Genomic DNA, 16,362 nt, shown 5'->3' with positions numbered 1-16,362 from the left:
ATTGTTATGTAAGTATGTGGTTAGTAGCTCAGTCAAGTCCAATTTTGCAACCCCATGGACTGTAGCCTGCCAGGCTTCTCTGTCCATGGGATTTTCCAGGGAAGAATACTGGAATGGATTATCATTTCCTTCTCCAGGGGATCTCGACCCAGTGATCGAACCTGCACTTCCTGCATTGGCAGGCGGGTTCTTTACGACTGAGCCACCTAGGAAGCCTCACTAGTTGTTACAGAGGATCCAAAAATCTTGGAATGTCCAAGGCCAATACATTTCATGTTCTCGTTTGCACCGGGTGAGTCTGATGCTGTTGATATTACCTCAGGCAGTTGAGCATGGCTGCCGGTCTAATTCCAATCCCTATAGTCAGCTGCTCCTAGTCCTGCAGCCACCGGGCCCACAGAAGGGGAGCAGTGTGAACTTGTGACCACTAGATGCAGGAAACTTCACCGACCACATCCTCTTTAGAACTGAGTCATGAGTTGTACTGTGTCCTAAAAGGGAAGCAGAGTTCTTCCGATTCTGAGGCTGCTGCCCTGGGATTACCCATCCAGATCAACTAGGCTCTATAAAGGTGCTGCTTTCATTTTGAAAGTGGAGTCTGTGTGAAGAACTGCTCCTCTGAAAAGACACTGAACTAATGTACCCTGATGGCCTTGAGTGGCTTCATCCTCCTGGAATCGTGGGTGAGAGACTAGCAAATAACTGTATTTTTCTATAAGGAAATATCTTATGGTGTAGAAAATGGCAATTTACTCATTTGTTAAGAAAAGTGTTAACATCATAATACAAAATCTAGATGAATTAAGAAGTAGTTTTAAGTTAAATAACCAATATTAGATTGGTTATTTTATACTTAAAAGAACTGGAAGAAACAGAGATGAGTTTAAGTATGCAAATATTCAGTGTTCTAATTCTGTTTTTAACAGTCTTGGGTTGACAACAGGGTTAACATGGAAATCTTACTCAAATGCTAAAAAAATTATGTTAAAACTAAAAATTTTTACCCAAAGGGCATTTTGATCAACTCCTCGTAAGAAATATGCAGTTGAATACTGACATTCAGAGGGGTATGTCCAAGCATTCATGAATATGAAGCTCTTTGGGTAAACATACGGCTTTCCTTCTTTTGGTACCCACATGAAGAAACATCTTTGTACCATTTAGGTTACATGAACAACCGACTAGGTACTTAGCTCCCTCACTAGCCCCAAATCTAACATTCAGATATGTGCCACAATCAAATTACTATTTTAAGGATCTTTAGGGTCTCTTAAAGAATCAGAAATGCTAAGGTTAAATATATTCTGACCATCAATATCACAGCATATTAGAAACAAGTCCTAACAGCTAACATGATAATGGCACTTCGACTGAAACCATGAGTGATCCTAGGATGACTGTTAACCTTTATTTTACATTCTGGAAAATCCAGCTAATTTGTACATTTCTCTGCTTCCCTGTCTTAGGGGCTTTTCTGAAGCCCCAGGCCTTCTCTAAAGCCAGGAAACCCTGTTCAGTGTGTACAAGCCTAACACACCAGAAACTGTATAAAGAATATCTGCCGAAACTGGTGAGTGAACGTCTCAGTTCTTGTGGGGCATTTCTGGAATGGGCCAGGTGGTTTAGTTGCTAAGTTGTGTCCAACTATTTGCGACCCCACGGACTGTAGCCCGCCAGGCTCCCTCTGTCCATGGTATTTTCCAGGCACTTTCCCAGCATCATCTTTTAGAATTTGAAATGGCTCCACTGGAATTCCATCACCTCCACTGCCTTTGTTCATAGTGATGCTTCCTCGGGCCCACTTGACTTTGCCTTCCAGGATGTGTGGCTCTAGTCCAGTGATCACACCATCTTGGTTATCTGGGTCATGAAGATCTTTTTTGTATATTTCTTCTATGTATTCTTGCCACCTCTTAATATATTCTGCTTCTGTTAGGTCCATAACCATTTCTGTCCTTTATTGTGCCCATCTTTGCATGAAATGTTCCCTTGGTATTTCTAATTTTCTTGAAGAGATCTTTAGTCTTTCCCATCTATTGTTTTCCTCTAATTCTTTGCATTGATCACTGAGGAAGGCTTTCTTATCTCTCCTTGCTATTCTTTGGAACTCTGCATTCAAGTGGGTATATCTTTCCTTTTCTCCTTTGCCTTTTGCTTCTCTTCTTTTCTCAGCTATTTGTAAGGCCTCAAACAAACATTTTGCCTTTTTGCATTTTTTTTTCTTCGGGATGTCTTGATCACTGCCTTCTGTACAGTGTCACGAACCTCCATTCATAGTTCATCAGGCACTCTTATCAGATCTAATCCCTAATCTATTTGTCACTTCCACTGGATAATCATAAGGGATTTGATTTAAGTCATAACTTGAATGGTCTAGTGGTTTTCCCTACTTTCTTCAATTTAAGTCTGAATTTGGCAATAAGGAGTTCATGATCTGAGCCACAGTCAGTTCCTGGTCTTGTTTTTTGCTGACTGTATAGAGCTTCTCCATCTTTGTCTGCAAAGAATATCATCTGTCTGATTTCAGTATTGACCATCTGGTGATGTCCGGGTGTGGAGTCTTCTCTTGTGTTGTTGGAAGAGGGTGCTTGCTATGACCACTGCATTCTATTGGCAAAACTCTATTAGCCTTTGCCCTGGTTCATTCGGTACTCCTAGGCCAAATTTGCCTGTTACTCCAGGTATCTCTTGACTTCCTACTTTTGCATTCCAGTCCCCTATTAATTAAAAAGGTCATCTTTTTTAGGTGTTAGTTCTAGAAAGTCTTGTAGGTCTTCATAGAACCATTCAACTTAAGCTTCTTCAGCATTACTGATCGCAGCACAGACTTGGATTACTGTGATACTGAATGGTTTGCCTTGGAAATTTCGAACAGAGGTCATTCTGTCGTTTTTGAGATTGCATCCAAGTACTGCATTTCAGACTCTCTTTTTGACTATGAGAGCTACTCCATTTCTTTTAAGGGATTCTTGCTCACAGTAGTAGATGTAATTAATGGTCATCTGAGTTAAATTCACCCATTCCAGTCCATTTTAGTTCACTGATTCCTAAAATGTGGATGTTCACTCTTGCCATCTCCTGTTTGACCACTTTGCCTTGATTCATGGACCTAACATTCCAGGTTCCTATGCAATATTGCTCTTTACAGCATCAGAGTTTTAATTCCATCACCAGTCACATCCACAACTGGGTGTTGTTTTTGCTTTGGCTCCGTCTCTTCCTCCTTTCTGGAGTTATTGGGCATATTGGGCACCTACCGACTTGGGGAGTTCACTTTTCAGTGTCCTATCTTTTTGCCTTTTCATAGGGTTCTCAAGGCAAGAATACTAAAGTGGTTTGCCATTCCCTTCTCCAGTGGACCACGTCTTGTCATAACTCTCCACCATGACCCATCCGTCTTGGGTGGCCCTACACCACATGGCTCATAGTTTCATTGAGTTAGACAAGGCTGTGGGCCATATGATCAGATTGGTTAATTTTCTGTGATTGTGGTTTTCATTCTGTCTGCCCTCTGATAGAGAAGGATAATACGCTTATGGAAGCATCCTTCTGGGAGAGACTGACTGAGGGGGAAACTGGGTCTTGTTCTGATGGGCAGGGCCATGCTCAGTAAACCTTTCATCCAATTTTCTGTTGATGGGTGGGGCTGTGTTCCCTCCCTGTTGTTTGACCTGAGGCCAAACTATGGTGGAGGTAATGAAGATAATGGCGACCTCCTTCAGACTATCCCATGCACGCACTGCCCCCAATCCTGTAGCAGGCCACCGCCGACCCACACCTCCACTGGAGACTCCTGGGCACTCATGGACAATTCTGGGTCAGTCTCCTGTGCAGTCACTGCTCCTTTCTCCAGGGTACTGGTGCACACAAGGTTTTGTTTGTGCCCTTCAAGAGTCTGTTTCCCAGTCCTGGGTAAGTTCTGGTGCCTCTATTGTGGGTAAATGGCAATCTCCAAGAGGGCTTATGCCATACCCAGGTCTGCTGTATCCAGAGCCCCTGTCCCTGCAGCAGTCCACTACTGACCTGTACCTCTGCAGGAGACACTCAAACACAGTTCTGGTTCAGTCTCTGTGGGATCTCTGGGTCCTGGTGTGCACAAGGTTGGTTTGAGCCCTCTGAGCATCTCTGGTGGGTGTCGGTTTGATTCTAAATACAATTTTGTTTAGAATCATTTCGTGATTTCCATAAGCCAGCAAATTTTGAAAACTCAGCAGTGGCCACGGGACTGGAAAAGGTCAGTTTTCATTCCAATCCCAAAGAAAGGCAATACCAAAGAATGCTCAAACTACAGCACAATTACACTCATCTCACATGCTATCAAAGTATTGCTCAAAATTCTCCAAGCCAGGCTTCAATGGTACATGAACCGTGAACTTCCAGATGTTCAAACTGGATTTAGAAAAGGCAGAGAAACCAGAGATCAAATTGCCAACATCTTTGGATCATCAAAGAATCAAGAGAGTTCCAGAAAAACATCTACTTTTGCTTTATTGACTATGCCAAAGCCTTTGACTGTGTGGATCCACTGGAGAGTAGCAATCCACTGGAGAAAGAGTACTCTTTCTGAAAATGGCACTCTGCAACGATTCTATATTCATATGCAAAACCATGGATCTATTAATAGATACAGACCATCACCTATCACAGAGTTAACTTACACTCGATCATTAAGTTAAACTTCAATTAATGTGAAACACCAAACTGTAAGACTTCTAGACAATAATATAAAATCTAGGTGACCTTGGGTTTGGCAATGAGCTTTTAGATAAAACACCAAAAGCACAATCCATGAAAGAAAAAATTGATAGACTTTTAAAATTGAAAACTTCTATGAAGACACTTAAGAGAATAAAAAGACAAGGCACAGACTGGTACACACATGTGTTTTGGTATCCAAAGGATACCAAGGATTGGTATCCAAAATATATTAAGAATTCCTTGTATGTGTGTGCATATTAGTTACAGAGAATTCTCAAGCTCAACAATAAGGAAACAGACACCCAATTTAAAAGTTCACAAAAGATCTAATACCTCACTGAAGAAATATAGATAGTAAAAAAGCATGTGAAATACACCCAACATCCTATGTCCTCAGGAATTTCACATTAAAACAATGAGATACCACACTAAACGTCTTTCAGAATGTAAAACTTCTTTTAAATCAACAATACCAACTGTTAGGCTTCAGAGCATCAGTAAGAATATAAGAGCAGTACAGAGAAGTAAGCAGTAAGAATTCTGATAAGACTGCAGAATGCAACAACTTTGGGAGACAGTACGGCAGTTTCTTACAAAGGTAACCACACTCTTACTATAACATCCAGCTATGCCCACCCACACAAAAGCTTGCACACAAATGTTTATAGCAGCTTTATCCACAATTGGCCCCAAACTGGAAGCAACCAAGATAATCTTCATTAAGTGAATAGAAAACAAACTGGTACACCCAGACAATGGAATATTCAGTGGTATCAAGAAAATGAGTGTAACAAGAAAATGAGCTATCAAGCCACAAAAGACATGGAGGAAACTTAAATGCATCTTGTAAGTGAAAGAATCCAGTCTGGAAAAGCTTCATAGTGTATGATTTCAACTATAAGACATTCTGAAAAAGACAAAACTATATAGAGACAGTAAAAAGACCAGTAGTTGCCAGGAGTTTGGAAGGGTATGTGGGAGAATAGGGGAGAGTGGGGAGCAAAGACTGGTGGAGAACAGGTTTAGGGCAGTGAAACTATTATTTGATACTGTAATGGTGGATACGGGACATTATTCATTTGTCAAAACCCATAGAAATGTACAGCACAAGGAATTCCCTGGCAATCCAGTGGTTAGGATTCAGAGCTTTCACTGCCATAGCCAGGGTTCAATCCCTAGTCTGGGAATTAAGATCCTGCAAGCCACACGGCTCCACCAAAAAATAAATATAAAAAAGAAACATACAACACAATGGTAAACCTAAAGTTAAGTATGGACTTTAGTTCATGATAATGTGTCAATATTGGTCCATTAATTGTAACAAATATACCACACTAATACAAGATATTGATAATAGGGAAAACGTGTATGTGGGAAGCTGGGTGTTAATGGGAACTCAGTACAATTACCACTAGATTTTTCTGTAAATCTAAAATTTTCTAAAAAACAAATCTTACTAATTTTTTAAATGTAAGATGTTCATAAATTTTAACAAATTTATAAATAATTTCTGGTTATAAATAATTTCTCACTTATTTTTAATGTATTTTCAAAATGTTTTCCAGTGGATTAGTTATTACTCACAGAATCAGACAAAAATTAAGCCCTGAATTCTAAAAACCCTATACTGAAAAGCACAATTTTTTTTTAAAAAAACTTGATTGAAGTTTCAGTCCTACTAAGAGCAAACGGGCCTAAATTTTCCCAATAAAGTGCCAAAAGTGAAGGTGTGGATATTCGTACCCATTTTTGAAGTGTTCACACATCCTAGCATATTACCTGGAGAGGAGCCTTGCTCAGCTGTCACGTGCTGGTCAAGATTCCTTGTTCAAACCCTGTGAATGACACTGGCTTTTCTCAGTTCCAGACCACAGGAAAGCCCTAACCCCGGTGGCCTAAACTCGGCACACGCATGAAGTGTGTTCCCATTCCCCCGGGCAAAACTGTGAACACTACACACAGTGTAGGTGCTTCCAAAGGGAAACAGAGTCTCCAGAATTCCCTGGTGCACATTCTCACCTTTCTCACTTGTTGTCCATCTAACTGACCTCAGCTCGAGTGACCCTCCCTTTAAAACCAAGAGAGGACCCTGCCTGTCTTGGTTTTAAAGCACACAATCAGGTAGGTGTTGGTGCTTGCTTCAGACTCAAAAAGAACCTCCAAGGTAATGATAAGCATGATTTGCTCAGTTACCCCTACACAAGAAAGAAATCACTGAGCTCGGTGTGGTTTGAAATTCTCTGTAATACCACTTTCCTATGCCCACATCCCATGAGAGTAAGCAGTGAAGACTTTTAAACTGAAATGTGCTAGATTGACTGTTAGCCAGAATTTCACATCAGAACCACCAGGGGAACTTTCCCCAAGTGTACAAGCCTGGCCTCCTGCCTTGATCTCTCACATCACAGAGGGTTCCCAGGAGGCTTCTTTGGGCATGTGTATTTTGAGGGTGCTCCCCAGTCAGGTCTGGTATTTGCTGATGGTTAGGAAACGCTGTAAGAGGAAACGCCTACAGTTACACAGGCGGCCTGGTCATAGTCAGGGGTATTTGGGGCTCTTTTGGTCAGTGGGCAGCTTACTAGTGTGCTGAGGAGGCAAGCAGGTTTCCAGGAACTGACCCATGTGCCTTAGGTTCTTGTCATCTGTGCCTTTGCTGATCTCATCCTTGACTCCTAAAGCTGGTCAGGGACCAAAAATGCAAATGTTCAACAATAATTAACCTCTCTGGGCAGCCCAGCTTGTGGCAACCTCAGCCTGGGGGCCCCTTGCAAAGGCTCCAAGCAGCCCCAGCAGGGCTTTCTGCAGACCACCCCCTCCCGTGCAATATTAGGACTCCTCCAGATCCAGGGGGACATGGAGGGAACACAGGGGTAAGTGCTTGCAGGAGAAGGGAGCGTGCCATAATCCCAGAAGGCAAGTGGTGTTATTGAAATTTTGATGAAGTTGATAATGCTTCTTTTGAGCAGCTACCACAAGATTGTCTGCATGACAGACATCAACAGCTAACCTTATTTCAGGAGTTGACCTGCAAACCTCAGAGTTAATCCAATCATTTAGGTTTTTACTGAGAACTGCAGTGTTTAATCCTCCACTGGGTACTACTGGAATGAGGGTGAAAAGGAGAAGCAGAGGAAGAACAGGACAGACCTGGTTTCCCTGATCAGACTAGGGATGAACCAGGGGCAGCCCCATCTAAGAGACTCAGAATGCCCACCTGAGCTTGGGTTTTCCAGGGATAGAAGCTGAGAACAGCACCTTGGTTATCAACTAGATCTAGCTGGTTAGTTGGTAACCCCCATCAGAACCATGTTTGCCTTGATCATATAACTGGAGTCACTCTCCTTAGGCAGACTCCAGGGGCCGGACAGACGCTAGGGAACTTTAGAAGTTCTTGCCAAGATTGAAGGCAAAAAAGCTGAAGATAGCCATGCTGGTGTTCCTTAAGTAATATAGGTCAAGCTCTTAAGTTTCGGATGGACTCATCAGACAATCCCATGGACAGAGGAGCCTGGTAGGCTGCAGTCCATGGGGTCGCTAGGAGTTAGACACGACTGAGCGACTTCACTTTCACTTTTCACTTTCATGCATTGGAGAAGGAAATGGCAACCCGCTCCAGTGTTCTTGCCTGGAGAATCCCAGAGATGGGGGAGCCTGGTGGGCTGCCGTCTATGGGGTCGCACAGAGTTGGGCATGACTGAAGCGACTTAGCAGCAGCAGCATCAGACCAAATCACCTCCCTCTGCAAAAGTAGCTCATTGATCCTGACAGAATGGCTGGACTTTGTTGCAGGGTGACCTGGAGAAGGCCACCAGCTTCTCTGTGCCTTTGTGTCCAGCAGCCTCCTGAGAAAATGAGCTCCGGGAGGGACTGGAGGAGGAGTGCTATTTTGCAAGGGCCATGGGATTGTACCATCTCTTATCAGTGCAAGGGAAGTCCCCTTAGTTCTTACTGATCACCAAAAATGTGGGGCCTCCAAGTCAGACCCTGCCTTGAGGCCTGGGACACGGCGATGAACAAGGCTACATGAGCTAAGCCTCTCCGGGGACTAAGAACTTTGGCCCTTGCGGCTCTTGCAGAGTGTCTCCTCCAAGTGAGCTGAGAGAGATTTGTGGCAGCTTCACTTCCTGTCTGCATCTAGCAGGGCAGGGGGTTGCTTCCCTTCACAGAAGCAGATTGGGCACAGAGGCCTCTTGTGTAAAACCAGGCTCCAGGGCCCCCTTCTAGACAAGCTCTGCAAGGGGCATCCCCAGGGACCAGCGGACACCTGCCCAGGACAAGCGAGCTGATGCTTCTAACAACTCTGAACTGCCACATGCATAGTACACTCCTTTCCTGCCACACACTATGTGGACATCCCATCTGGGATGGCTTTTCTTTGCTTCTCTGTGTTTTTAAAAAACAAAACGTCATTGTAAAACAGGGAATAATGCAGCTTCTTCTGAAGCAGGATGGGCTGCAGGTGCTCACTGCACATTTCCCATTTCTGAAAATCCCCAGTCCCAAGCCTTCCTTACCCAAAGTGGAAGAGGGGGGCAGCTGATGGCCTTGGAGGGAGGGGCTTTCCAGGGAAGGAGATAAATAGTCACAGGAACCTCTGTCCAGGCACTTGGACACGGGACAACATAGCAAAACTGGGACTGGGAAATTCCTGCCGAAAAGGTCACAGTCAACAGCTCCAGCCATGAAATTAGAAGCTGCTTGCTCCTTGGAAGGAAAGCTATGGACAAACCTAGAGAGCGTACTGAAAAGCAGAGACACGAATTTGCCAGCAAAGATTCGTCTAGTCAAAGCTATGGTTTTTCCAGTAGTCATGTATGGATGTGAGAGTTGGGCCATAAAGAAGAAAGTGAAAAAAGTGTGAAAGTGTTAGTCCTTCAGTTGTGTCCGACTCTTTGGAACCCCATGGACTGTAGCCCACTAGGCTCCTCTGTCCATAGAATTCTCCAGACAAGAATATTGGAGGGAGTTGCCATTTCCTAAAGAAGTCTGAGTGCCAAAGAATTGATGCCTTTGAATTGTGGTGCTGGAAAGGACTTTTGAGAGTCCCTTGGACTGCAAGGAGATCAAACCAGTCAATCCTAAAGGGAATCAACCCTAAATATTCAATGGAAGGACTGATGCTGACGCTGAAGCTGAAGCTCCAATCCTCTGGTCACCTGATGTGAAGAGCTGGCTCATCGGAAATGACCCTGATGCTGAGAAAGATTGAAGGCAAAAGGAAGGTAACAGAGGATGAGATGGATAGATAGTATCTGTGACTCAATGGACATGAATCTGAGCAAACTCCGGGAGATAGTGAAGGACAGGTATGCCTGGCGTGTTGCAGTCCATGGGGTCGCAAAGAGTTGGACATGACTGAGCTACTGAACAACAGCAGCTCCCAAAGGAGGCACACCCCCACCAACTTCCCAACTCTGCATCTGCTCCATTCCAACCTGGGCCTCAAGGAGACCGAGGTGACGGAGTCACTGACCAGAGAGGTGGGGAGAGGGCTGCTTGCATCCCCGGGCTTCCATCCCTGACTCGAGTGCCAGGGACTTCAGCTCTCCAACGAAGAACCTCGCTCAATTCACCCACTGCTGAATGCTTTATAGCCTCACTTTTCTCTTGTGTGATAATGATACAATCCTAGGATCCACCTCAACGAGACGCAATGAGAACTACATGACACAACACATTTAAAGTGCAGAGAAAAACAGTATCACTGTCTCTCAACACGGGTTCATGAGTTCTTCCAGAATGGCTCTTAAATGCTTTCGAAAGTTTCAAAAGTGTCCTGAGCTTCCAAAATATGAGAACGTTTTCACCCAAGTAATGGGGGTAAGCAAGGCAGAAATCAGCCTGCAGTTAGAGCCTCCCTCCTCAGCCAGAGCAGAGCCAGTGTGGCCCTGGGCAACCTGCAAAGCCAAATCTGTGGCTCAGCCTAGGAGCCAAATCCCTGCTTCTTTCTGGATGAAGACGTTCCTTCCTGGGCACCCCCCATTGCTCGTCTGCCCACATCATGCACAGGCTGCAGCCTTTCCGCAGGCGGGACCCTGGCCTTCAGAACAAGGTCTAGTTTCTTCAGAACCTGGCTCTAGTTTCTCCTGCTGAACAAAATGGCACTGGGGAGCCAGCCTCTCTGAGCCTACATGAACCCAAAGCCTCCTGGAGCTCCGAGGGGAACCTGGATTCCTGTCGGCTCCCACTTACCTCCCTTGCCCAGGCAGGGCCTGCAAAGCAGTGCTTGGTTCGGCCTGCCCCCCAGCTATGCGGCCCCCGGAGCCTGCTTCCCCCCCCACCCCTCTCTGCTCACCCGGGGTGTCCTGAGGACCCGGGCGGCGCCGATGGAGGGGGGCCAGAGGACAGGTGCCTCACCCAGCGAGTGTGAGTCAAGGCCAGCTGGGAGGGCGGGGCTGAGGTGGAGGAGCTCCGGGGACAGCGGGAAGGGAAGGGGAATGGAACCTTCTCCAGGGCTGCCCAGCCCCTCTGGAGCTCTTTCTCTGGGCTGCGCAGGCGACCCTGAAGAGAGTCACGCTGACAGAATGGTCGGGGCTCTGCCGCTTCTCTTCACATCCTTGCAGGAAGACTGTGGCTTCTTGAAGCCTGCCTGTGCAGGAGAATTTTGCAAATTGCCCATGCCTTTGTCACCTGTGGGAAACGACACAGGTCATCTTACAAACCAGCCTGCTTATCAGGTGACTGGAGCCAAGAAGATTGCAGGCCTGGGGTGGGGAAATCCTATCTTGCATGGCTTCCTTCCTTCCTCCCTCTGACTGGACCTCACAGGGGTGGGGCAGCCTTTCTGGACCTGGCACCCAGGCTGCTGGGCTCCCTGCCAGGTGTCCAGAGGACACCCTTCCTGCCACCTGGTTCCTTCTTGTCTTCCTGGGGGCACAGGGAACCTGAGGTTCCTGCTCTGGAGACTTACGTGGAAAACACCTGTATTTGCAGGGCCTCAAAACATCCTGCTCCAGCCTGGCTTCCTGCGAGAAGCCGAGGAATAACGTTGGTTAGGAGCATTCCAGTCTGGCTTTGGACTTCATGGAGCATGTCCTGCTGCCAAGGCTCTTACCAGCCTAGGACTGAACAGTAGGCAACGCAAAGGTGCCCATGAATGTCCTCCCTCGAGGCCCTGGGCCCAGCAAAGGACTATATTCATCAGTATGAATCCTGCCTGTGAATGTCTGCACCTGAGCGTTAATAGTGACAAATTTAAAATCTTGATATGCTGGTGGAATGCTGCTTGATTTGTTTAAACAAACATGGCTCGTTTTTTGATTTTTTCAGATTCTCAGCCTATTTTGGAGGGTTGTTGGACTTCCTTTATATGCAGAAAACAGGTCTGTCTTCTCTCACTTCCTAATGGCCTTTGCATCCTGGGCTTCCCTGGTAGCTCAGTGGTAAAGAATCCGCCTGCAATGCAGGAGAGGCGGGTTTGATCCCTGGGTCGAGAAAATTCCCTGGAGAAGGAAATGACAACCCACTCCAGTATTCTTGCCTAGGAAATCCCATGGACAGCGCAGCCTGGAGGGCTACAGTTCATGGAGTCACAAAAAGTCGGGTATGACTGAGCGTGGTCCACGTCCTACCCAATGAACACATCACCCAAGCCCATAGTCAGGCCAGTTCCCAAGAATAAAGAGAAAGGAGGGAGGCCTGGTCTCCATTCCCCTCCCCTTGAAGTTGTCCAGCTCTGCTGCTCCCGGTGTCTGCCTGCCCATCCCCAGCACTCAGGGCCTGCCTGGAGCCCAGCGCCCCTCCCCGGGGCGGCTCAGGAGCAAGGGCGCTGTGGGAATTTTCCACCTGACTCTGCAGCCGGTTGGCTCCTCCTCAGATCGTTATCCTGGCACCGACACCAGGCGGGTTGGGCAAGCTTTCCTGCAGGGCCTGGACCTGCTCAGCCCAGGCTTACGCTCTGCAGATTGCAAGGGCAGGAGTGGGTTTCGGGCCCCAGGTACCCTGCACCCAGCCTCAGACCAGGGCCTTGTTTCCCGCTCCCCGCCCCCGCCACCTGCAGCCTCTGCCCAGGCCTGTTTCCTCCTAGCTTCCTGCTCTCTTATTTCCTTCGGCTTTCCCTCTGGGCGGCTCCCGACTCTTCCAAAAATCCCCTCCAGGAAATTTGCTTGTTGCCACAAAATAATGCAAATATGCTCCTGAGGCTGCCTGAGCCACAGCGTTCTCTGCCTTCCAGAGACCTGGAGAGGGAGGAAGAGGCAGGTCAGCGGCCCTCGGTGCCCCCGCTCCAGACACCCCAACGGGGACAAGAACAAGCTGCAGCCACCGCAGGGCCTGGGGACCAGACGAAGCCTTGGCGCACTGTCTCAGGGAACCAAGCTCAGCCAGAGAAAAGCCACACAAGACCTTCAGATGCTCCCGGGCCCCTTCTGTCTAATAATAGAAAAAGTTTGTGTTCATGTTCAGTGTTTGTTTATCCCTGTTTATCTGATTCAAACTCCTTGCCCTGTCAGCAGCAGAAAGGGAGGACACGGGACAGACACCTCCAAGCCCCACAGTCCCGGGGGGTGCCCAGGGTGGGGCCGGAGGAGGGCAACGAATCCTGGCTGGGTGGTGTCTGGGGGCCGTGCTCTGACCTACACCCCTTGGTCACAGCCAGCGGCCTGATGCCCTGCACCCCAGGGGCACGAGGCAGGGGTGAGGGCTGCCCTCTGCAGAGGAGAGCGGGGGTGGGGTGGGGGCCACGGGAAGTGTCCGGGGCAGAATCAAGTGATGCCCAAAGCCTCTCAGTGGCCTGACCCCTCAGCTCTTCCCGCCCCTCCCCTCATCACCACTTGGGGTCGCTGGGCTGAGGGGCTGAGAACGTGGCCTGTCCCCAGCTCTCCTCTCCTGCGGCCGCCGCCTCCGTGATGCCGCCTGCTTGCTCAGGAGCGGAGTGGGATCCCAGGGGCTCTGGCTCCTGGTGCAGCATAGGTGGTGGGAGCACTCACCTACCGTCTCCTGTGTACCAGCCCTCAGACCAGCGCCACAGATAAACTCTACCCCAACTCTCTCAGTAGCAATCCCATGAGGTAGATGTTTTCATGCCCATTTGACATGGGCTCCTGAGGTTCAGAGAGATGAGCGAGGTCACACCGGTGGTAGGTGGTGAGTCAGAGCCAGGCTGTTTAGAATGCAATGGCTGTGGAGTCTTCCCCGGTTTCGGGGCTGCTGCCAACCAAAAGACGCAGCCCTCGCCTTGTGAAGGCCAGCACATCCAGTCTCACCCAGCTCCAAAAGCCAAGTCCCATAGAGTCTTTGCACCTACAAAGGGGAGCCCAGGGACTCCCTGGATGCCCCTCGAAGAGACAGGTTTTGAAAACTTGGCTTTCTGGATTGGCCTGGGACTGACTGGATAAAAATAACAGGGCAATGAGAATTCCCTGGCAGTCTAGTGGTTAGGGCTTGATGCTTTCACTGCCCAGGGCCCAAGTTCGATCCCTGATCGGGGAATTAAGTTCCTGCAAGCTATGTGCAGCAGCCAAAAAAAAAAAAAAAAGAGTAACATAAAGTAGGTGAAGCGGTCCCATGTTCACCTTGGGTGTGTGTGTGCTGTCTCTTCAGTCGTGTCCAACCCTTTGTGACCCTATAGACTCCTCCCATCAGGCTCCTCTGTCCATGGGGATTCTCCAAGCAAGAGTACAGAAGTGCTGGAGGGGGTGGCCATGCCCTCCTCCAGGGGATCTTTCCAACCCAGGGATCGAACCCTTCATCTCTTACGTCTCCTGCATTGGCAGGGGGGTTCTTTACCACTAGCGCCACCTGGGAAGCCCATTTTCACCTTAAGCCTCCAAATTAAGACATAGACCAAAGGAGGTATAAGGCCTAATAAGAAGCAAGCCACGGTAATTGTGCCTTCTGATTTCAAGAAAGAATTGACCTCAGGTTGGATAAGTTATGTTTATCCTTGTGGACCATTATGTGGCTCTCACCAGGCAAAGGCCAGAAGGGGTTTAGGGCTCTGGAGCCAAGCCTATAGGCCTGTGGCCTTTCTGCCTTCAGGCCCTGCAGCCCTCGGACTGCAGGTCAGATCCCAGGAGACAGGTTACCAGAGAAGATGAGTTAGTTAACTGAGGCCTGAAAGCTTTTGAAATGAGGCTCATCTGCCCTCAAACAAGCACTGTGTGCCTGTGACCCTGGAGAGAGGGCAATGTCTTCGACTTGCCCAACATCCCCCTCGGGACTGCTCCATCCTCTCTTGACCTTCTCACCCCTGGGCTACTCACCCCCCACCTGCCGTATCTGTGGTCTAACAGCTGTGGAGGGTGAGCAGAGACGTTAAGCCCTGATGCCTCCAGGTTCTTAGCAGCTGGGAGCTCTCTCAGCTGCCTGGTGGTTCCCGCCTTTCTTCTGGAATGTTCAGCTGACAACATCTCTATCAGCTGTGAGTGCCGAGAGGCTGAGGGCTGACAGGTAGGCAAAATGCGTTTCAGCCTTGGCTTGCCAGACCGGAGACCACTGCAAATCCTCACGTCTGCTTTGTTTGGGCTGTTTTCCGGTTGGGAAAAATGTTACTGAGAGTATAGGGGTGGGGCCTCTCGAGACTCTAGGGTCTGGAGTCTGTCTGTTGGCACGCAGATGGAGCCAGCGGGGATGGCAGTGGGAAAAAGACCCCTTCTGAGAACTTGTGGCAGAGTGGGGTACGGAACTGATAAGGATCAAAGGACAAGTCCTGGGCTCTTGGGTGCTGCCATGCCCAACCTGGTGGTTCCCGTGCCCCAGTAGGCCCCACATCCAGGGCTTTGAACCCCTGGCTGCCTACATCAGAATCGCCTGGGTGCTTGTTACAGTTGTCTGATGCTGGGTCCCAGCCTAGATGTTCTGGTCTCAGAGGAGAGGAGGAAGGACAGGGACTGTGGCTCCCAGCCCCCCTGCCCAGGTGACTCGATTTAGGAACCATCACCCTGTGTGCTCAGGCCGAACCCAGACCAGGGGCAGCTCCACACACACAGCCTGTTTCCTCTTCCCTGGAGGCTCCCCTGCCCTTGGATTTCTGGGTTAAAGGCCAAACATTCCGGAAAAGCAGCATTTCTCCTGGTGCTCTCCGCAAAGGAGCCAGTGGCTAGACCTGAGAAGCAGCCCGTCCTCGCAGGAGCCCCTCTCCAGAGCCTTCCACCCTTGTAACCCCACCTGGACCCTGCCCCGCGGGCCTCCGGCCAGGTTGTCAGCATGGGAAAGCCCCGCGGGAGCCGCAGAGGCGGCGGAGAGGAGGTGCCAGCGAGGGCTGGGAACCCCACCTCCCCTGGGGGTGCAGCTGGCACCCCAGGCCGAGGCCTCCCCACCTTGGGGTACCCGCTGAACCCCATCCCGCAGCACCCGCCCCCTCCTACTTCCTCCTCTGCACTCAGAGCCCGGGACGCCTGCTCTGGCCAACCTGCAGACTTGGATTCATCTTTCAAAACCAACCTCTGCCCCCTCACCTTTTCTGCTAACCCTCCTGCCAAGCTGAAGAGCCCTGACGTTCCCTTCCCGTGGGGAGATAGCACGTCCCTCATGTCCCTCACGCTGTGTCAGCACGCAGAATTCCCCTGCAGGCTCGCCTCTGTGAGCAGCCACAGGTGGGAGTACGTGTGCGGGGAAGGTGACTCTTAATTGGGCTTGTGGTCTGGAGGTAGTTGAAAGCTTCTTTTTTGCCCCTCCTAACAAGGATTTGGGTGGGTTTTCTATTATCTCATTTCAGAGGTGAAG

The 16,362-nt window shown here is 48.7% G+C and overlaps 1 protein-coding gene across 1 annotated transcript; it reads left to right on the top strand.

Moving 5' to 3' along the window:
• The first annotated feature begins 140 nt into the window (after positions 1–140).
• Positions 141–15,798, top strand: LOC139038639 (uncharacterized). Its single transcript, XM_070477527.1, has 6 exons — positions 141–683; positions 1,467–1,570; positions 11,968–12,020; positions 12,872–13,332; positions 15,253–15,314; positions 15,727–15,798. Exons 1-6 carry the CDS (start codon positions 638–640, stop codon positions 15,796–15,798), a joined length of 798 nt encoding a protein of 265 aa, XP_070333628.1. The 5' UTR covers positions 141–637.
• Positions 15,799–16,362: the final 564 nt, after the last annotated feature.

This window comes from Odocoileus virginianus, chromosome 16 (genome assembly GCF_023699985.2).
Source record: "Odocoileus virginianus isolate 20LAN1187 ecotype Illinois chromosome 16, Ovbor_1.2, whole genome shotgun sequence".
NCBI lineage: Eukaryota > Metazoa > Chordata > Mammalia > Artiodactyla > Cervidae > Odocoileus > Odocoileus virginianus.
This window is presented reverse-complemented; position numbering and strand designations above follow the sequence as displayed.

Excerpts from the sequence above, each read along its gene's own strand:
- LOC139038639 (XM_070477527.1), top strand. The coding sequence starts at position 638 with ATGTACCCTGATGGCCTTGAGTGGCTTCATCCTCCTGGAATCGTGG. Across the intron at positions 684-1,466 it reads TCATCCTCCTGGAATCGTGG|GGGCTTTTCTGAAGCCCCAG; the intron begins GTGAGAGACTAG and ends TCCCTGTCTTAG. Across the intron at positions 13,333-15,252 it reads CCCAGGGGCACGAGGCAGGG|ATGGAGCCAGCGGGGATGGC; the intron begins GTGAGGGCTGCC and ends GTTGGCACGCAG.